Source organism: Mus pahari, chromosome 2 (genome assembly GCF_900095145.1).
Source record: "Mus pahari chromosome 2, PAHARI_EIJ_v1.1, whole genome shotgun sequence".
NCBI classification, from domain to species: domain Eukaryota; kingdom Metazoa; phylum Chordata; class Mammalia; order Rodentia; family Muridae; genus Mus; species Mus pahari.
This window is the reverse complement of record NC_034591.1, coordinates 135,224,301-135,246,506: the sequence shown is the minus strand read 5'-3', so window position 1 is coordinate 135,246,506 and position 22,206 is coordinate 135,224,301. Positions and strand designations below refer to the sequence as shown.

Sequence of the window (22,206 nt, the reverse complement as noted above, 5' to 3'; positions counted from 1 at the left end):
TGACATAATTCTATTTCATTAGTGAGGGAATGAGTGGAGTTTCATTCTGAACTCTGTCTGCATGCCCGAGGATGCAGAGTCACTCTAGTAACTAAACATCCTGGAGGGTAGTAGTAATACTTTATGATTTTTCATTAGTTATCAAAGCAGTATTTTAGAATATTTTATTCTCTGATTCAGCTAGTTTTTATGCTGCATTTACTAAAGCACTTCATCTGAACAGAATATCATAATTTCAGTTACATACTTAAATACTTAGAATAGCTATTTTCAAGTAGTTTACATTCCTTAGTTCTTGATTTTTAAAAGATTATAGCTGGAAAGCACAAATAAAAGCTACAAATCAATATTATCGTTACTGTCTTTAAGAGTAGGAAAGTATATGTCTCAACATTCTAGCCACCTGTTGCTTGCTATTTTAGCTAAGGAAAGCTAGGATGCAAGACTCAGGTAACAGCTGGTCCTCAGCTGAAAAAGTAACTGGTTTGTAAAACACAGGTATGTATGAATTCAGAAACTTTCAGAGCATTATAATGTCATGTAATATAGTGTTCATTAATATGAAAATCTTTTGGTAATTTGATTTTATTTCCTTTTGGATAATACTTCTATCCTTTGTTGGTAAGTTTGACATTAGGAGTTTCAATATTTGTCTTATCTTTTCTTGCCTTAGAAATAGAAGTTTTTAATGTTTTAAAGACTAGTTTTTTTATTGTGGTTTTTTTTTTTTTTTTGGTTTAGGCTACTACATTCACGTTTTTAAAAATTCTTTACATTTATTAATTTGTATGGGGAGGAACACATATGAAAGCATACATGTGAAGGGCCTAGGACCTTTCTTCATTCTTGGGTTATCAGACATTAAATTCCATCCTTGCATGTATTTTTTTTCTTTAAGCAAGGTTCTGAATAAAAGTGAAATGACTCATTTGAAACTACCTTGCATTTTGTTTAAAATCATTCTTAGTTTTCTCTCCTCTCCTCTCCTCTCCTCTCCTCTCCTCTCCTCTCCTCTCCTCTCCTCTCCTCTCCTCCCCTTCTCTTCCCCTCCCCTCCCTTCCCCTCCCCTCCCTTCCCCTCCCCTCCCTTCCCCTCCCCTCCCTTCCCCTCCCTTCCCCTTTCCTTCCCTTTCCTCCCTTCTCCTCCCCTCTTCTCTCTCCTCTCCTCTCCTCCTCTCTTCTTTTCTTTCTTTTTTGAGACAGGGTTTCTCTGAGTATCCCTGGCTGTCCCGGAACTCACTCTGTAGACCAGGCTGGCCTCGAGCTCAGAAATCTGCCTGTCTCTGCCTCCCAAGTACTGGGATTAAATGTGCGTGTCACCACTGCCCAGCCTTAGTTATCTTGTAAATAATTTCAAAATAATTATTGACATCTTTATATTAAATGAAAGTGTATCTCAAGAGTGTCAATGAAATTATTAATAAAAGGTAAAATACTACCAACCATCTGTAATATTAACAAGTAAAAAGAACAGCATGATTTTAAAAATAAATATAGTATTAGTAATGTTAAAAGATATGACTTTCTGATAGGAATATTGAGGAAATTGTCAAATGAAAACAGAAAGTGCTGTAAAAAAAAATACAGCAATTGAGTATGTGTAGGTAGTGAGACGGAGCATGATGTAGAATTTAAACATCTTTAAGCCAGTGACATAATCTGTCAGGGTGGTGGATTTTCTTCACCGAATGTATTATAGGAGGATTCATCTGTGATTCATTAGATTGCTTCACATTTATCTTCTATTATTGCATTTAAAATTTATCTTGAAATAGAGTATAAAACTTAGAGTAGTCAAGTGTTAGTTATTGTATCTCCCTCTGTCACTTTGCCAGTGGGGGTCAGTAGATAGCTACTGCAGCAGGTCTGAAGAGTAACCACATCAGGACCAACACTCAAAATCCCATTGGTTTCTAATAGTAATTTTTTAAGGTATGCATTTAGACTTCTTTTTAGTTATCATGCTTGCTTTTAAACATGTTTTTTAAAAGTTCAAAATGTTTTTAAATAGTCCTTGACATTCTGAAATTATTTATGACTCCAAATTTAGGCTTGCATTTTAATTTTTCATTGATATTTTCTAAAGTTGTAATCCAATGAAAAATTAATCCAAAGTGGACCCAAAAGAAAAGATTGGCACTCCCCAGAATTGTGCCTCAGAGATGAGTGTCAGAGCCTGTGGATACTGTTATCATGGTAGGCATGTTTTATACTTTGTCTATACTGTGTGAAATCTACTATACTAGAGAGCATTTGGGGAATACAGCATTGGATGTATAATCTGTTTATAGTGAGTTCTTGAGCAGTTTGGGTTTTATTCTGCTATTTCCCACAGAGAAGTCTAATAAACCCAGCTACTGATCATGGCAGTAGTTATCCAAGGTACAATGATCGGTGAGCCCTGAGAATCAGGGGCAGCTTCTTACTGGTTTCTGTGTGCAATTGATATTGTCTTTAGGTACATCATACTGAATGTTTGCAATGCAATGTATTTTCCTAGAGAAATGTGACACAGTATAATTTGTCCTACCCAGTAGCTAGTTCTTGTATGGGTTACATCCTAAATTCTAGTTTGATAATTTATTTCTTTCTCCTTATAAACTATTAAAAAATGCACTGGGGGTTAGTGTAAATTGTATTGGATCAAAAATCAAATGGAATGAATTTTATTCCTCATTCTGTTTGCTAGTTGTGACTTTGAAAGTTCCCTAGCTTCTCTAAGACCCTCTCTTAGAGGAAAGAAATCATTACCTTTGCAAGCCACTCATGTCTCACACTGAAATAACCTATAAAGGGTCCCTTTGAACACTGAGCCTTATGGCTTCTGTGTGTGTGTATTTGGGAGGACAGTAGTGTCTGCATGTAAGACTCTATGTGTGCAGGCTTGTACATATGCACTTGATACTTAGGAATTCCCTTTCTGCATTCTTGGGTTGTCAGACATTAAATTCCATTTTTTGTCTTTCAGGCAAAGTAAACTTCTGGTAAAGTGAAATGACTAATTTATTTTTCCACATTCGTTTACCTGAGTTCAATCCCCAGATTCCATGTGTTAGAAGGAAAGAATCAACTCCAAAGCTCCTATGTGTAGTCCCCTGACTCCCATATAAGCCATACCGTGCCCCTCACCAAAAGAAGAGGGGTATACTTAATTTAAAAATAATAGTTGCTGTTTCTTCATTCGTGCTATTTGAGAAAGAAATTGTGGCCTAGTATTTATATTATTTCTAACATTTTTTTTTCTTCCAAAAGTACAGAAAATTACATCTTTTTTTGTTTTTCTTGAGCATTGTAAATCTGTATGTTGCTGAAGCAACCAGACTATAGAAGGTACTTAATCATACAAACATAAGCAAAGAAAAAGCCAGTCTGCTGAAACATTAATTTGCAGGGTATTACTTCAGATTCCTTTCGTTTTTGTTTGGAAGCTATATTGCCTAATTTTACTCTAATTGTCCACAATTCAACATTTCTCTTCTTATGGCTTCTCTCCAACCTTGGCGACAGAAGTCCTGGCAGCAGGGTGATAGGTGCTGGGGACACGTGTACCAGGTGTTATTGGTGGCGCTTGCCTTTTCAGGCTTCCCTTGGGAGTGCTGAGTGATTATTACAGAGTGTATCTACCTAAGCCTCTGACTTGATTGAAAAATTTTACAAACAGGAAAACTGAGATTTCTTGAAAGAAGCATTTCATTCACACGGACGTTTTCTATCTCTTTTAAAGTTTGTCTTCAGTTACGGAAGATTAGTTACCAGAACCATGAAGGCCACAGAGGGAAGGTATAGCCAACAAGTGTTCTGTCCTGCCACCTGCCAGCCTGTCTCAGCTGCACTCATACTTCTAGTTCCCTTGCTGTAACACAATTGATGTATTTTAGAGATGACAAAAGCATTTTATAAATTCTTCACCCAGTTGAGCATATTCACTTTTAAAGTCATTTACTAAGTTCTCTTTTGTCATGATATATGACAGTATTGATTTAATGGGGGAACTGCACAATGTATAAAAAGTCAAGAAGTCTGCCAAGAATCAAAGCTGTATTATAAAAAGGTGTTTTCTTTAGGTCTCTTGTCTGTGACTCTTACTTGGGTTCTTCATAGGTATGTCTGATAGTCTGGAGCCTAGCATAAGCTGAGCTAGTATCAGGTACCATTAGCATATGTCAAAACTCAGTCGGAATGTCCTCAATAGAAATTTCAGTGAACAGAATAGAAAACAAATAGAAGTCCATAAGTTACATGTACCTTTAGATGGAGAGTATACATATGAAAAATTAATCTCTTTGATGGCTCCAATTTATTTTGATGTCCTGACTAGTGACTCTCTTCATATAAACTAGTGAAGTTTGTCTCAGACATTGTCCTGGAAATAAGCCCTCTGTTGTGAGCTCTGCCCATTGGCTATCATCCCATTGGGTTGTGCTTTCTTGACTTAATCTTCCCGTACCTTTCATCTCTCCTGTGTTTGCCTTATAAGTCATTGGACTTCACAGCTGTATCAGCATGTTTCCTGTTCCTGTTGACCTTCACAGCTTATATTTTTGTAAGAAGCCTGACTTGTAAAGGCTCATACATTCAGCTGTAGCATTGAAGGCCTTCATTGAAGCCCTGGTGAGAATATCTATGTCCTAATCATCCGTAACTGTTTTCTCAGTTTCTGGACCACTGGCTTTTGCTCCTAGTGTGTGTCTTCTTTCAAGCTCAAGCATCCTAAAACTTGCTTTGATCTAGCTTGATCTAGTCTGTCTCGACCTTCACCCACTCTCATCATTGTTCCTTGCCTTGCGTTCCTCATGTACCAAGCTCTCACTTCCATTTGATGGTAGTTCAGTCTCTTTTTACTTCATCTTAGCCCATTTGTCTTGCCCTTCTGTCTCTATTCTCTTCTACTTTCTTGCCCATCATTCCAATAATTGTCTTAAGTTTCTAAATCCTTGTTCCTCTGTTAGATCCCTTTGTTACCTCCTTCTCCTCCATTAACATTTCAAATGACAGAGGAATCTCTTAATACAGCCCAAGATCCTTCTTTGTCTATTCTTTCTTTGTCACACTAGCATCTTTACTTCCTTGTTCTGGAGTTTCTGATATTTTGATAATTTAATTCTTTGGGGTGTGTTTTCCTGTGGTACTACTGTTGTACACAGGGACAACTATAATGCTTTATTCTCCCCATCTTAGGGCCTGGGACAACACCAGGACCTTGTGCTATATATTTTCATGGTATCTTGTACTCTTTTGCATAGTATATTCTTGGCTTACAGTTAAGTTTTTAAATTGGTGATTGTAGCGCACAGTATAGAGATAGTCTTTGATGCATAGCATGGTATCTGGCAGTGGTAGGAGTCAAGTATTTTGTTGGCAGGAGAATAATGGAAGAAAGATACTTTGTTGGATGTGGAAATATGCCCAGGAATAAGTCAATAGGTATAATTAATTGTAGAAGCCTGTTGTAGAACACGTCTTGGGAGTGCCGATGCATTTTAGTAGAGCAAGCTAACTAGGGGGAAGACCGAGTCAGGGGGCAATCAATTCTGCTTCCTCTGGCAAAGAACTTTAGCTGCTAACCTTTTTTTCTTCCATAGAAATTATAATAATGATAGCAATAATACCTAGTTTATACAATTCTTGTGAAGCTATAGTAGCTGATACATATGAAAGATTTGTAGCAAGGCCTTTCAGAGCAGTTAAACAAAGTAATATTTTCCTGTTAGTCAAAGAAGCACCTCGCATTAGCAAGAAGTAATATTGGGAAAATAATTTGTAGTTTAAATCATATCATAAAGCTCTGTTAAGAAATAAATCCCCATAAATAACAACTATAAGAAACCTAAAGTAGTAGGGAGGGAGGGAGGGAGGAGAGAGACAGAGACAGAGAAGGGAGGGAGGGGAGGGCAGAGAGAGAGAGAGAGATACAGACTGTGTGTGTGTGTGTGTGTGTGTGTGCGTGCGTGCCTGTAATTTTGTCTGTTTTTTCTAAATATTTCAGAAATGTTTATCAGCCTTTAACTGTACTTTCTTGTCTCCAGCTCCTCCTAAATTATACAACATGTTGAATCTTTATTTATTTATTTTTTTTAAAGACAGGGTCTTAAACTCATGGAGATTCTCCTGCTTCAGTCTCTGAGTGTTGGGACTAAAGGTCTACACTACCATGTCTGGTTGCAGGTTGAGTGTTAACTTATAATTTTGTTGCCATTGAGAAAGCTAGTAGGCTTTTCATGGGACTGCTTTTCATTGTGCCTCTACAGCCCTTAGGCGGCATTGAGGGCTGCCTTTTGCTTCAGTTTTGTTTTTATCACTCCTCTTCTCTTCTAGCCATTTTCTTCTTTTTCAAGCAGATTTATTCTTCCAAGGAGGTCCTACCATGATTCTGTATAAACAATATGAAAACTACAAAGTGTCCTTTGCTTTTAGTTATGGAGCAGAGGATGATGGGAAACAGTGCTGACTGGAAGGTTCCCCATTGCTTTGCTTTCTTAAGGAAAATAGTCTGTGGTTGAGTCATAATTTGCTCCCTTTTTGTTTTGTGTAAAAGTTTATTAGCTTGTGATTTAAACAAACCATCTGGTCCTGTTGGCATCACACACTGTCAGACCTGAGCTTCCTCCTAATTTTACTGTAGACAGTTAGGTTATATGCTTGAATTCCAGTTCTGGCAGGGATTTTTGAATGTTTATCTTAAAACTTCTGCTTTTTAAAAATGACTCTGTTACCCAAAGCACATTTACATTGATGGAGAATGTCTTAATTGTTTAGCATAAGATTTATCTCTCCGTTTCCTCAGTTGTCATACTTGCATTTCTCAGGAACAATGACTCCAAATTTTTCAACAGCCATTGATGAGTGATTGGTCCTGGATAGCCAGATTCACTAACTAAATGTGTTCTCTTGGGTTGCAGAAAGGAAACAGAAAACAGGATAATTCAAATTGACTTTCAGGGTTTTTTTTTCCTGACTTGTAGCAGACAGCAAATAAAGCAATTAGCTGGAAATCCTGGTTTCTGGATACCATCCTTGCTTTGTGTATTACATGCATTTCAGCTTATTTGAAGGTGCCAGAGTGATGGCTCAGAATTCCTGAGTATTTGCTGCTTTTGCAAACGATCCAGGTGTGGTTACCAACACCCACATGATGGCTCACAACTGTCCACAACTCCAAATCTGGGGGATCTGACATTGACCTCTTCAAGCACCAGGCACACACATGGTACACATACAGGCATGTAGGCAAAACAGTCATACACATTCTTTTAGTTTTATTTAGTTATTTATTTTATTTAAATAAATAAATCTAAGGAAAAAATAAATTTACTTGGATATATATATGATCAGAGGCAGAAATACTTTATTAACCTACATTCAAATGCATAGGAAATTGGGCATTCTTTAAGAACATTGTACTTTACTAATGCAGGAAACTCAAGAAGTGAAAGTTTTGAATTCAAGTAGAACATATTCAATATGGTGGACTAGACACTAGGAAAACAGTTGAAGAGTGTTGTTGAAGTACATACTTTCATTAATGAAAAGCTAGGGAAAATACAGGAGTAAGAATAGGCAGGGTTCAAAAGTAATACTTGGAAACCTCTTAGGCTTGTGTTTGGGGCTTTAATTTGACAGTAAGAAAGGAACAGTCTGGAGCAGCCCAAGGAGGACGAGCAGGTCGGCCCCACACTGCCCTGCTTTTACAGAAGAGCAGCCACAGAGTCCACAGTGGCTCTGCTGAGCTTGGAAGGAGGGATGTACTCAGTTGATGGGATTTAGAATGCTTGTATTTTCCTAACTACTAGTCCCTTAGCGTTAAGTTAAAACGATACTTGTCTTTGCCAGTAATTTGAACATTTAGAGTAAATAATCAATGCCAAGTAAAATAGTACTTGGCAATACTTGTTAAATATGAGAATGAAAACCTGAAAAAATGAAAATTAAAACTTTCCCACAAATTTCAAGTCCAGAGATTTATATTGGTGTCTTAGAAACCTTAATGGGAACATGGCTCATTTGAGGACAGGTCTGCGGTCAGCAGTTACTTTGAAGACTGTTCATTTGGCAGTGCCAGAAGTCTCAGCCTGTGTCACATCAGCTAACAATCCATTGCTCAAGGCAGCTAACACAGCCTAGCCAAAGTCGAGGTCTCCTCCATGCCAGGAGATCATGGCAGCAGTGTGGGGGTACGATATGCAGTTCCTATAGAACAGCAGTTCTCAACCCTTCACAGGGGTAACATCAGACATTTACATTATGATGTATAACAGTAGCAAAAAAAAAAAAAAACAGTTATGAAGTAGCAATGAAAATTTTATGGTTGGGGGTCCCCACAACATGAGGAACTATTTTAAAGGGCTGCAGCATTAGGAAGTAGAGGAATGGATAATTGGGACCACTAATTCAATCTACCAGGGATGCCAAGTAGGAAATAGACTGTGACTTTTTGTAAAGTAAGGATTTATTAAACAGAACACAATCATAAATCTTAGAATATGTGCTTGATAAATTATGTTCCAATACTGTATCAAAAGATGCTGAGACAAAAGTAATAGGTGAGCACTGAGCTGGGATAAGTGATTTGAATCCTTATTTGTGTGTAGCTCTGTGAAATTAAGGAAATAACAGAAACAAGCAGTTAGGAGTAAATTAGACTTGGGATTTCAAGACATAAACTACATAGGTGGTCCTTAAATAATTAAAATGGCTTTATGCTCACATATTAGTATTAAGATAATCATACATGGGACTGGAAAAAGGCTAAGGTGGTAAGGACACTTGCTTCCAAGTCTGATGACCTGGGTTTGATCCTTGGGACTCGTGTAAGGACTGACTTCCCCAGGTATCCTCGAATCCATACACACAGAGTAGCATATGCTTCTCTCAGAAAATAAAGAAGTTATTTTTTAAAGAAGATAATGGAAGAAGTTCCTAAAAGATAATTGAGAGTCTATATTGCAACCGTGAGTTGTAAGGTATCTCCTTTTGACACAATAGAAATTACATGATCGTCTCATGATGGGACACTGTCCAAAAATAAACAAAAAGTAAAACCCCAGTCTATGGAAATCTTTAGGCTTTAAAGTTTACAGGGAATCTGGATATGGAGGAACACGTTAAATTACAGTGTAAGGAAACTACCAAGTGAATCCAGAAAGTGATGCGGGTTGTACAGGACGAGGGTATCGTATTGTCAGAACTTTCATAACATGGAAAATTAAAAGTGTAGATGACTTTTCCTTTGACCTCTGTGAATTGCCTTAGCAGTAGCCTTGTAAAGGAAAAAAGGGCAAGGGAGGGGAGCTCCAAATCCATTGACCAAAAAAGTTAGCTCTCATTTCTGACTGTACTTCCTTCCCTTGGTTGACTTGTCCATCATCCTATCCGTACTAACCCTGTATCGTCTTTACAGTGGACCTTGAAGTTAAGAAGAAAGAGTCACCAATGTTTTCTGTCTTTTTCATGATAATTTTGCATTTACATTTCTTTCATGAAATGCATAGCTGTGCATTCTCTTTAATGCTGTTTAAATTAAATCATTTAATTTTCATTACTGTATGTGGATATATAATTGTATGTGTGTAATCTCACTGTGTTCATTGATTTTAACTGATTTTTGCATGTGTGAATTCCTTAGGTTTTCCTTTGTATGATTATGACATCTATAGAAATTCTTTCATGTTCTCTTTTCTTATGTGCATAACTATTTAAACATAGAAGGGGATGATGAGGTGGAGGGATATGCAGCTGCATGTGTAGAGGGTCTGTGGAATATTTCTCTCTTTCCACTAGTGTATGGGTTCAGGACATCAACTCACATCACTTGCTGAGCCATCTTACCTGTCTACATATAGATGATTTCATTTTTTAAAATTTACTTTTTGGGAATTTCATACGAGTACTGTATTTACACTATTTCCTCTTCCCCTTTTTTCTTTCGAGCTTGCTATACAAATTTATAACCTCTTATTCTTTATTACGGTTTTTTACATACATGTATATAATATATATATTTTTATATAAATTTATTATTTATTATTTAAATCTTTATATATAAATATATTTATAAATAAAACCTGGATGAGTTCATTTAGTCTTGCTCCTGTGTACATACTTGTTGACCTCATTGCTTGGGACTGGAAGCCTATCAGAGACTCATCCTTAGAGAAGACTGCGTCTCCTTCCCTCAGCAGCCTGAAGTTAATTTGTTTCTGTCAGTCATTTCCATTACAGTGTTAAGGAGAATGATGAAAGCAGCCTCTCTAGTCTTAGAGGGAAAACATTCAGTCTTTATCATAAAAGTCTTTGCCAAGTGAAGAAGTCCTAGTATTAGATTTTATGTTCTTTTTACCCTGAAAGTGTTAGGAATTATCATGCTGTTTTTTTTTTAAACTATCTTTATATATTCATCTATAATATAATATAGTATAGTATAATTAATAATATATTGCACATTACAATATATTTATTATATAGCATACAAACATAGAATCATCTGCTGGGATGGTTATTCTGTACCATAGTCTACTGACATGGTAGATTACATTGTTTGATAATAATATGCTAAGACACTAGCCTTGTGTTCTTTAGATGAAGACCAACTTTGAGATGTCTCAGTCTTTATATTTGATTTCCCAGCTAAGTTCTCTTTTCTCTATAATTTTACTCTGTTCCATCCCTCTCCTCTTTCCCCTAAGTGTCTCTTGGTTTTAGGCCTTGGGTGTTCTTTTACAGCAATCCTTATTTTGCTTGCTTTTTAGCACCAAAGATCATTTGTCCATTTCTCACCCCAAATTTGGAATCAGGTTCTTCCACCCTGAGCCCTTCCCCCAAAAGCATTGTGTTAATGCTAAACATCAGCAACATGCTTCTTGGTTGTCTCCGCTTCTAGCTCATGTGCTGTAATGCACAGTATTTCATTCTTGATCTTAGGATATAAACTCATGGTTTCCCTTTTGGAAAAAGAGAAAAATAAAAAGCATATGGATGAAACAAGCCAGAAGATTCTAATTATTCACATTTATAAACTGTAAAAATACACAGTGATTTACTTTAAAATGCATTCACTTTTAAAAAAAATGTAGGTAGGCTGGCAAAATGGCTTAGCAGGTAAAAGAGATCACTGTCAAGCCTGACAACTGTTCAGCCCTCAGAAACTATATGGTAGGGGTGTGTGTGTGTGTATACACGCCTGTATGTGTGTATACACGCCTGTATGTCTGTGCATGTGCATGCACACAGATATAAATGTCATAAAAGGAGGCAGAGAGAGGTGGATCTATGAATTCAGGACCAGCTTGACCTTATCAAATGTATGAAATTCTTGGGCAAATGGATGTATCTGGAGGATATCATCCTTAGTGAGGTAACCCAATCACAAAAGAAGTCACTAGATATGCACTCACTGATAAGTGGATATTAGCCCAGAAACTTAGAATACCCAAGATACATCTTGCAAAACACAGGAAAACCAAGAAGGATGACCATCGTGTGGATACTTCATTCCTCCTTAGAATAAGGAACAAAATACCCATGAAAGGATATAGGTACAGAGACAAAATGTAGAGCTAAGATGAAAGGATGGACTATCCAGAGACTACCCCATCCGGGAATCCATCCCATCATCAGCCACCAAACCCAGATACTAATGCACATGCCAGCAAGATTCTGCTGAAGGGACCCTGATATAGCGGCCTCTTGTGAGGCTATGCCAGTGCCTGGCAAACACAGAAGTGGATGCTCACAGCCAACTATTGGATGGAACACAGGGCCCCCAATGGAGGAGCTAGAAAAATTACCCAAGGAGCTGAAGGGGTCTGCAACCCTGTAGGTGGAACAACAATATGAACTAACCAGTACCCCCTGAGCTCGTGTCTCTAGCTGCATATGTAGCAGAAGATGGCCTAATCGGCCATCATTGGGAAGAGAGGCCCCTTGGTCTTGTAAACTTTATATAACCCAGCACAGGGGAAGGCCTGGGCCAAGTAGTGGGAGTGAGTGGGTAGGGGAGCACGGGCAGCGGGGGGGGGGGGTTGTGGGTATAGGGAACTTTTGGGATAGCATTTGAAATGTAAATAAAGAAAATTATAAATAAATTTAAAAAACAACAATAAAAAAAAACCAAAAGAAACAGGGGGAAAGAGAGAGAGAGGAAGGAAAGGGAAGGAAGGAAGGAAGGAAGGAAGGAAGGAAGGAAGGAAGGAAGGAAGGAAGGAAAAGAAAGGAAAGGGGAAAGGGAAAGGAAAAGGGGAAAGGAAAGGAAAAAGAAAAGGAGAAAGGAAAGGAAAAAGAAAAGGAAAAAAAGGAAAGGAAACGAAAAAGGAAAGGAAAGGAAAAAGGAAAGAAAAAGAAAAAGGAAAGGAAAAAGAAAAGGAAAGGAAAAAGAAAAGGAAGGGGAAAGAAAAGGAAAAAAGAAAGGAAAAAGGAAAGGAAAAAGAAAAGGAGAAAGGAAAGGAAAAAGAAAAGGAAAAAGAGGAAAAAGGGAAAGGAAAAAGGAAAGGAAAAAGAAAAGGAAAAAGGAAAGGAAAGGAAAAAGAAAAGGAAGGGAAAAGGAAAGGAAAGGAAAAATAAAAGGAAAAAGGAAAAAAGAAAGGAAAGGAAAAAGGAAAGGAAAGGGGAAAGGGAAAAAGGAAAGGAAAGTAAAGAAAGAAAGAAAAGGATGTAGTGGGCATGATGCTACTGTTCTATAACACCAGCCCATGGGTGGTAGAGGCAGGAAGATTAGGAGTTCAAGCACAGTCTTAGTTGTGATTTTTTTTTTCAGGCCACCGTCAAACTGTCTCAGAAAAAGGAAGCAGGCAGGAAAGAAATAATACAGATTAAGAATGTGGATTACTTTTCAGGGATGTAGGGGATACAATGAAATAACTCCACTTAAGCTCTTCAGGGGTAGGTATGATAGTTTTCTCCTACATGTGGGGGATTCTTTCTTAACTTGTCTCCAATGGATGCCTGAAACTGCAAACCATACTAGATATATATAGTAAAATTTAATGTATGAATTAGGCACAGTAAGAGAATAACAATAATAAACTCATTAGAATGACATACTGCATTAGAAGTTATGTAGATAACTCTTTCTTAGCACATCTTATTATACCTTTTTATTTAAAGAGAGCCCATCACTTTGCATGTTAGGGCCGTTATGAAGAAAAACAAACATTATTTGAGCACAAGCACTATAAGAGCAAGTCAGGCTTCCATCCCTGAAGTCGCTACTGAAGGATCTGCAGGCAGACAGGACACACAAATAATTGACAAGCAGTAATTCATGGTAATTCATGATAGAGGAGCAGATTTCCTCATACTCCTTAGACTGATGTATAATTAAAATGTTAGAAATTGTTTATTTTTGGAATTTTCCATTGGCTGTTTTTAGACTATAGGTAACTGAAACTGCAAGAAGCAGATCCATGGGTGAGTGATAAATACCTGTTTTGCTGTTAATTCTGGAAAATTGACATAGGCACTTGGATTTTTATAAACACAAAATATTTTACATTGCTTGTTTCTGAAATTTGAAATTAATGTATGCAGTGAGGCACTTATTTTTCCGATTCTATGTAGTTACTCCTTATCTTGTCTAAAAGTATATCGGGATTTTTTTTTAAACATGAACTTAATTTTTTTGTGCCATAAAGTAAATTAGATACATATACTTATAAAATTTAATTTGGACTATTGAAGCATGTGTTTTATAAATCTATACATGAATAATCAAGAGTTTATAGAGATAGTGTTCATCCAGTATTCTAGGACTTTGATGTAGACAGAATCATACAAGGGGCACAAAATGTTCCAAACAGAAGAAATAACATGTTTATTAAGCTCCACTCAATTTGAATATTTTTTAAAGCATCATAAAATAAGTGTTTTCTCAAAGTAGAATATGCAATTTTGAATTATAATTATGTAATTATAGAATTATACTTATATTACAAAAGTATACATGCTCAGTAAGGATGGATCTCAGTGAGAAATCCAGATAATTGTATGCTGTATAATCTCATTTGCAAAGTCAGAACAGTTGAGATAGTCAAGTGTGGAAAAACAGAATGGTAGAATACTTTTCATCTGTACAGTGATATAGAAGCAATTTCTGAGTTGCTGACTATATTCTGTTTATTAATCTACATGCTAACAAGGTATATTGACTTGGATCACATTTTTCAAGGTGTATATTTATTATGTATCTTTCTGTATTTTGCAGTTCTGTAAAAGACTTACCAAAATGTGTTTAGCTGCAAAGGGGTATATGTAGCCATTTTGTGTAGGAGAGGCAGACTTGACGCTTTCTACATGCTTGCTTATGTGGATGTAAGCTCTTTAGGGCAGGTAAGAAACTGATCCAGTTGATTTCTAGGGATGCTGCAACAGAGGATGCTAGAAAGACTTTTGAATCTGTCTAGATACGGCAGTACATGCTGGTGACTCGTCCCTGCTCTTATGTGTTAGAACACCTGCACATGGGACGTGGCCACCAGTGATTTTGTGCTTAACATAAGAATCTCCACCTAACATAGTTACTCCGTTTTAGAAAAGTTTTGCATGAATTAAATGAATAGAATTAACTCTATTGGTGGTTTCCAGAAATTTGAGGTTAATATATATCCCTGTAAAATTTGCAAACGTGTTCCAGGGAGATCTACCCAACAGTGTGAGGACCCCATTAGGGCAAGGGTCAGCTTGAGCTCTTAGGAAAAGATGTGTGTGTGTGTGTATGTGTGTGTGTGTGTGCGCGCGTGCGCGCGCGCGCGCGCGCGCGTGCGCGTGCACAGATGCTTTTCTTGGTATTTAGTACCTGGTGTGTGAGGCTCTTACTGGAAGAAGCCTGTGAACAGCTCTGGTATGCTTACTGTAGCTCTGTCTCCAAACTGCTCTCAGTTTTAGCACAAAAATTGGTTCATGTAGGAATGACTGAATGAGTCCCTCTCTGCCTATCCTCATCCACTTCTGAAAAGAACAGTCATTAACAAGATGAGGAGTAGTGTAATACAAACTTCAGCAGTCAGTGCTCCACACTTACCTGTGAGATCACATCTTGGTAATATGCTTTCATTGCTATAGTTTTCACTTTTTAATTAAACTTTTTTATTTAAGTAATTCGAATTTGTCAAATAATCAGAATAAGTGAAAATGGCTTCTGACGTATAGACCTTCCTCTCTTTATTTCTCTTTGTCTTTCGCATTCTGTAGTTTTGTTCCCTTGCCCATGTGTTTTGTTTGTTCCAGATCTTTTTCTGTCAAGGCTTCCCCTTGCCAAGAGCTTTTTAAAGTATAGTGCCTCTTTTCTCTTTTATCTGATCATATAGTTTTAGGGTTTTTTTTGTTGTTGTTGTTTTTTGTTTTTGTTTTTTTTAAAGAACTCTTTAATGGTGTAAGCAATAGAACTTAATCCAGATGTATAATCACGGCTCTCTGTCTATGCTGCTTCTGTTACTCAGGTTTGTCTGTTCTTTCCTAAGATCCCCCTATAAATAGTTGTTATTATTTTTTGATTTATATTTCATTTGTTTGTTGTGTGTGGGGCCGGTGTATGTGTGCTGTAGTGGTGCACACATGCTTCCCGTGCAGGTCAGGAGACAGCAAAAGTCATGGACTTTGTGGAGTTATTTCTCCCCTTTTTTGTTTGTTTGTTTTTGATTCAAAGGATTGAATTCAGGCCATACTTCATCATTAGGCTTATGAAGCAAGCACTTTACTAACTGAGCCACTTTGCTACGCCTATCTCCTCCTCCGCCCCGCCCCCTTTAAACTTTTCTTATTACATTTATTTATTTATTTATTTATTTATTTATTTATTTATTTGGGGGTGTGGGGTAGGTGTATGTGGTTTTACTGTTGTTTGCTAGGTACTAAACTTACAGTCATAGATAAACTCTATACCACAGAGGTAAATCTACACCCTGTTTATTCTTGATATATATCCATGATCAGAAAGAGTTTGGAAATTTCAAAATGACCATGTGTGCCTTACAGTTTAACAGCTCAGGAGTTGCCGTGGCCAAGCAGCGCTCTCTGCAATTGATCATGGTATTTTACTTTTTCCCTTTCTGTGTGTCTGTCATAGGTGGAAGAGCTGTTGATGGCTATGGAGAAGGTGAAGCAGGAACTGGAGTCCATGAAAGCTAAGTTGTCCTCCACCCAGCAGTCTCTGGCTGAGAAGGAGACGCACCTAACCAACCTCCGGGCAGAGAGAAGGAAACACTTAGAGGAAGTTCTGGAGATGAAGTAAGTCTCACACATCTGTTTGTTGGCTCCATTTATTTGAGATGAGTGTGCTCTTCTGTCTTTGTTTATCATCCTAGCACGTGTAGCTGACTTACAATGTCAACTTGTTTCTCCTACTTCCTAGAACGAATTTTCTCAAACGTGGCACAAATCCTGCTCAGAGCAGATTAATTTTTTTTTACCTCTTTTGTACTTAATTTTTTTATTATTATTATACATAAGTACACTGTAGCAATCTTCAGACGCGCCAGAAGAGGGCATCAGATCTCATTTTGGGTGGTTGTGAATCACCATGTGGTTGCTGGGATTTGAACTCAGGACCTTCAGAAGAGCAGTCAGTGCTCTTAACCACTGAGCCATCTCGCCAGCCCTGTACTTAATTTTACAGTGTGCTAACATGTGCATCTTTGGATTACTCCTTAAAATGTTTAAATTCATCTGCAGAAGTCAGGTGGACTGGAGAAGAGTGTATTGCTTCTCATGTCTTCCTATCACCTTGTGTCTTAGACACATTAACAAAGTTCTTACTCTAGGACCAGCAAAGTGGCATAGCACATAAAGGAACTCTGTGAAGCCTGAGGACCTGAGTTCTGTCCTCAGAACCCATGGGAGTGTAGGAGAAGACCAGTGTCACAATGTTGTCTATTTACTTTTCACACATGCGCTTTAGCACACATACAGACACAGAAAATGTAATATTTTTAATTAAGGAAAAAATTTAAGCCATGTACATTTACAAATGTACATAGCAGTAATAACAGAGTGAATTTCTGTATACTTACCCATTGATTTGCTAATTAATGTTTTGCCACACCAGACACTTAATTTTTACAAAATTGTTACTTTCAGACAAGCATTGCTATGTTCTTTTTCTTCTTGGTTCCTATTGTGATGTTTCTGAGATTAAAATCTGTATCTGCTATTAAACACAAATAGGTCTTCTGTGACCTTTTGTTAAAAACAAGTATGTTTCCATGTCTCTTAAAGTTTCAGTAGTAGTACTGTTTCATTTACAATTAACAGCCATCACGCACATCTAAAACACTTTCCTGCTCTGCCAAACCCAGTTTCTGGTGGGTTAGTCCCAGTGTCATGTGAAGTTGTCTGTACTGTGATGTCTTCTCTGTTGTCTGAGAAATGTTCTTTGTTCTCTGTAACGTGGCTTCGTACCTCTGTCATCTTACTCACTGGCCTACCCTCTCTAACACTCCTGTGCTTTCTCTAGTCATGCCTCGACTGCCATCTTCTTTACTTAAATACACAGTCTTTCTAGCGAAAATAATCATATTTCCGCCACATAGTACTTTAACCTATTAATGTTGCTTTGAACTGTGGATACATGGTGAATACCTGGATAAATGCAATTGCTAAGGGTCTTGCCAGGTTCTGTGAATGTAACACTGGATGAGTTTTGTTTTGTAGTTCCTAAATACAGTTGATCCCTTTTCTTATCAGAGCTTTCCCACTCCAGATGTTAACTTCCAGAAAAATAGAAGTTTGTTTGCTACTGGAATTTCCTTTTATTATTGATACTGCGTGAAACAATGTTTTTTTAAAATGCTGAAATTCAAAGGTAATTGAGTGTGTTTGTTTTGTATTAACGCAGTACCAAAGTTCATTATAAAAATTCCTTGCTGCCCTATTCCAGGAAAATAAATACCATGATTAGCAAAACTTATTAATAAGATCTTGACTCACGCATGATTAGCAGAGTATAGAATATAGAGGTGTGTGCCAGCAGAATAGAAATTTTAAAAAACTTGAACTAAAACACTAACCACCTGCTGTTTAGGGACGACTCATCTCTGTACTCTTTTAGTCACTCATACTGTATAACTGGCATCATGGTATTTTACTTATGTTTTTATTCTATGAGTGTTTACTTACACATGCAGCACAAGTCTACCTTGAGCCTATAAAGGCCAGAGAGGGCATTTTGTAACTGGGGTTACATGTGGGTACTGAGAATCAAACGTTGGTCCCCTCAAAGTGCAACCAGTACTCTCAACCACGGAACCCACTCCATGATGGAGTTAACTCAGATATTTCACAAGCTTTGTCATATACTTTCTACCAACTTAAAAACTTTAAGAGTTTTCAGGCTTTAAGTTACTTTTAAATTTCCCCTACTATCTCTGTCTTCATACTGTGTAAGGTGCTTGTCTATTACTCTCCTTCTAATAAACATCTGGTTGTTATATGCCTAACCACTCTCCAGATCATCTATAGGAAAAGAGGTGGTACCAGGCCTCTCTCCTCACGACCCTGTAGATTAGGTGGTATGTTTCTCCCAATGGCCCAAAACACCAGTTAGTATTTCATCTGCAGCATAATGTGAAACACCTAAGCATTTTTAATGTGCTTTTCTTCTTAAGTTTAGTACAACAATACTTTGATTTAGAAATCCTCTATTAAAAACTGTGCATTTAATCTAAGTTGAACTATATACAAAACACTATAAATGACATGCTAAGGATTCTGATTCTAGTAAACTTTCAGTTCATTTTCACTAGCTAACCAAAAGTATATTAGTCAGTGTTCTCAGAGGGAGAGAACTGTTAATAGTGTATTTTTTAGAGTGGCTTGCAGGCTGTAGTCCTGCTCGTCCAACAGCACTTATTTCATAGCAGAAAGTCCAAGAATTCTATAGCTGTTCAGTTCCCAAGGCTGTATGCTTCAGCTCACCGCAGTATACATTGGAACCCCAAAGAATTAGGTTCTAATCCACTGAAGGATGCCTCAGCAACAGGAAAAAAGAGCTGCTAGTGAAAAGGAGTGTGAGGGCAGTCAAAAGGCAAAAGCTTCCTGTTTGTGTCCTTTTATATAGGCTGCCACTAGAAGTTGGGGCCCAGATTTACGGTGGGTCTTCCTACTTTCTGCCTCAAATGGTTTAAATGGTGGAGTGGAGAGTGTGGTGTCTTCCAACCTAAAAGGATCCAAACTTAAGGTGCGCTCAGCTGCTTGGGTTTTAGTGACTGTAGGTGTAGTCAGGTTGACCAAGATTAGCCTTCACATAGTCAGTCTTCATTCTATTTTGGACTCCTATTCTCCATATGCTGGGTCAGTTCTAATTATCCTGACGGTAGTGTCTCTTGTTTGTAAGCCTTTGCTCAGGATGTACTCTGTGATTATTAATTTACATGAGGCTGATGATGTGTGTCTGGACTCAGTGGCGCAGAAGAGCATATCCCAGCAGGAATAGAGCCCACCAGCTCATGCGCTCACCAGCTCTGTGGCTTCAGCATGTTATTCAGTCTCTTCGCACAGAAACATTCTCATTTTAAAAATGATGATCTTTCCTAAGAAATGATCAATGGATTGCTTACATAGAATTGAAAACAGCATCTTGTACAGTAAGCACTTAATAGTAAACTTTTTTTTTAGTTTTTCCTAGTGATGATTCATAGGGAAAACAAGATCCTTTAAGCCCATTAAATTAAATTCTTAATAATTAAGCAAACCAAAAAGCTTTTCTGTGTAACTAGAGAGTATGAAGTGTCAAAGAAATGGAGGGGATTGCCATGTGAAATGGCATGCAGACCTAGCCATGCTTGCACATCGCTCTGCACCCAGAAAGAAGTCATTTTTCACCAGAAGACAGCATGGCCCATTTACACATAAATTCTTCAGTAACACACTACAATTGTCCAGTTTTCTGGAACAATCCTGTCCTCATCAGACCAAGAAAAATGACTGACTAGTTCTTTTCCATCTCTAGCATGTAGTTAGAACTTTGGGGCATCTGTTACAGATAAGTGGCAGCCATGAGTCTGGGGCGATGTAAAAGGGTACTCTTGGGGGGCTGCCAGTGCTTCATTAGGAATGTTTGAGCTGGTTAACCAACCTAAGGAGAAGGAACATTTTTTATTTGCAAATCCCACAGTGGTCTTCTTTCCCTTTTTATGCTGTTTTTTTTAACTATTATTTTTTTATTACCCTTTAATATTAGACTCTTTCCTTTAAGAAAGAAAAAAGATTGGAAGGAGACTGGACAAAATATACTATAGTAATTTTAATTTTAAGTCAAGTTAAAATGAAAATTCGGAGAGGCTGATTCAATCTCTCCTCTGAGTTTAGTTAGCAGTCCCTTTTCCTTAATAGTCAAAACAAAGCTTAGAAAACACTTTCATTCCTTTTAAACAAGATTTAATTTTTATTTTTCTTGTGATATGAGTGAGTATGTGTCACATGTGGACAGGTGCCTGAAGAAACCAGAGTTTCAGATTCTTGGGATCTGGAGTTAGAGGTGTTTGTAAGCTCCCTCATAGGGGTGTTGGGAACCAAACTCAGATCCTCTGGAAGAACAGCAAATACTTTTAACTGCTAAACTCTCTCTCCAGCCCCTTCTCATTCTTGATAGATATGTTTATCAGGCTATTAATTTAACAGTTCTAAGAATTGATTTGTTCAGGGAATGGAACAAAAAAAGAACTCTGTAGTTACCTGGGAATCTAGAGCAGCACGTCCTCCATCAGTCAACTGGTTGCCATCTCTATCCTGGGCCACTGTTTCTTTCTCCTTGCTGATTCAACCTTTGGGTCTGGATTTAATGGCCAAGGTTTGTTTTCCTCAATCTTCTACAACCTCACCTAAGAAAGGTTTTTTGTTTTTTTTAACTTACCATTTAGATTTATAATGTAAAATTTTAAAGTTAATTGTAAGACATTCTGAGAATGGTATGATCTAGTCACTGCATATTAAATAAGAGCTTAATAAATTATTAGGACTGTATGAATGCTGTCAGCACACAGGTGAATAGTACAAAGATAGAGCGTCACCACTGTCATATTTAAGACTCTTGGGCTTCCCTCCACCTTAGTATTGTTATATGGCAGCACTTAAAGTACACTGTGCATTTGTGAGTTTGTTTTCAACAGTAAGCATTAAATACCAGTGTGCTTTCCACCCAAGTGCCTATACCACCTTAAACTAAATGACAGGCAATGTTAAACTCTTTGGAATAGTGGCTTTCTTTGTTGCTTGCTTCCTTTCTTTTTCTTTCTTTCTTTCTTTCTTTCTTTCTTTCTTTCTTTCTTTCTTTCTTTCTTTCTTTCTTTCTTTCTTTCTTTCTATTCTTGTATAGAATAGACTTTACTTGGGGGCTTTGAGGAAGAGAGGCAGAGAGGGGACCAGAACACATGGGGGTAGGGGACAAAGGGGCCAGAGAGAGAAGAGTGGCTTTCAAATCATAGGTAATACTTGTTTCCAGGCTTATGTCATTGCTGCATGAATTGCACCCAAAATTGAAACTTCTAGTGCTTTAAAATCACACCAGAGCTTTAATAATATGCCTCTACTATCAAGGGAGCAAAGCAAAAACAGCATGAGCAACAGTTCCTCACTTAGGGGCATTGAAGAGAGAATGAGTAAGGTAACACCTAAATCTTAGTGCTCAATAAAAGTAAAATTTGAGAAGCAGCCTAGGATATAAACAAAACAACCTTGGTAGAAGAAAACGATTCTTACGGGGCCAGTCTTTAAAATTGAAATGTTTCATTCAAGCTTCTTATTATTCAGCATCTAAAACATATATATATATATATATATATATATATATATATATCAGATATATATCCTATTCTTCCTCACTGTGACCTTTACCTAGAAAAACTAAATAAGTTATTCTTGGGATTTTGTTTTCCTTCTTTGCCAACAGTTACAGATCCAAGAAAAAGAAGAAGGGACTTACTAAAATTAAAGTTTCTGAAGTCCAACAAAGACTATTAAAAGTGTACACACACACTCCTCATGTGATTGGTCTCTCAATATATTTAGTTATTTAGTTCTAGGAATTGGGCTTGGAGCCTCCTGTATGCAGCAGGCCTTCTGCCACTCCCAACTCTGAACATCGTTTCCTTTCTTTTCCAACGGGGACTTCCTGAGCTTCACAGTCTGGCTATAAATTCACTCTGTAGCCCAGGTGGGACTTGAACTAAATCCTGCTGCTTTAACCTTATGAGTAGCTGGGAATTACAGATTTGTGATACTAGGC

General features: G+C 37.5%; 1 protein-coding gene across 12 annotated transcripts in view; it reads left to right on the top strand.

Annotated features, from left to right (window-relative positions):
- Positions 1-22,206, top strand: part of Erc1 (ELKS/RAB6-interacting/CAST family member 1) — a 295,346-nt gene that overhangs the window by 150,719 nt on the left and 122,421 nt on the right. For all 12 annotated transcript variants that reach the window (XR_003843179.1, XR_003843178.1, XM_029534691.1 and 9 more), the window contains one exon: positions 16,054-16,214. Coding sequence is in view for 10 of the 12 variants with exons in the window: in XM_029534691.1 (XP_029390551.1) it covers positions 16,054-16,214 (161 nt within the window). In the remaining 2 variants the exon portion in view is untranslated. The remainder of the gene's footprint in view (positions 1-16,053; positions 16,215-22,206) is intronic.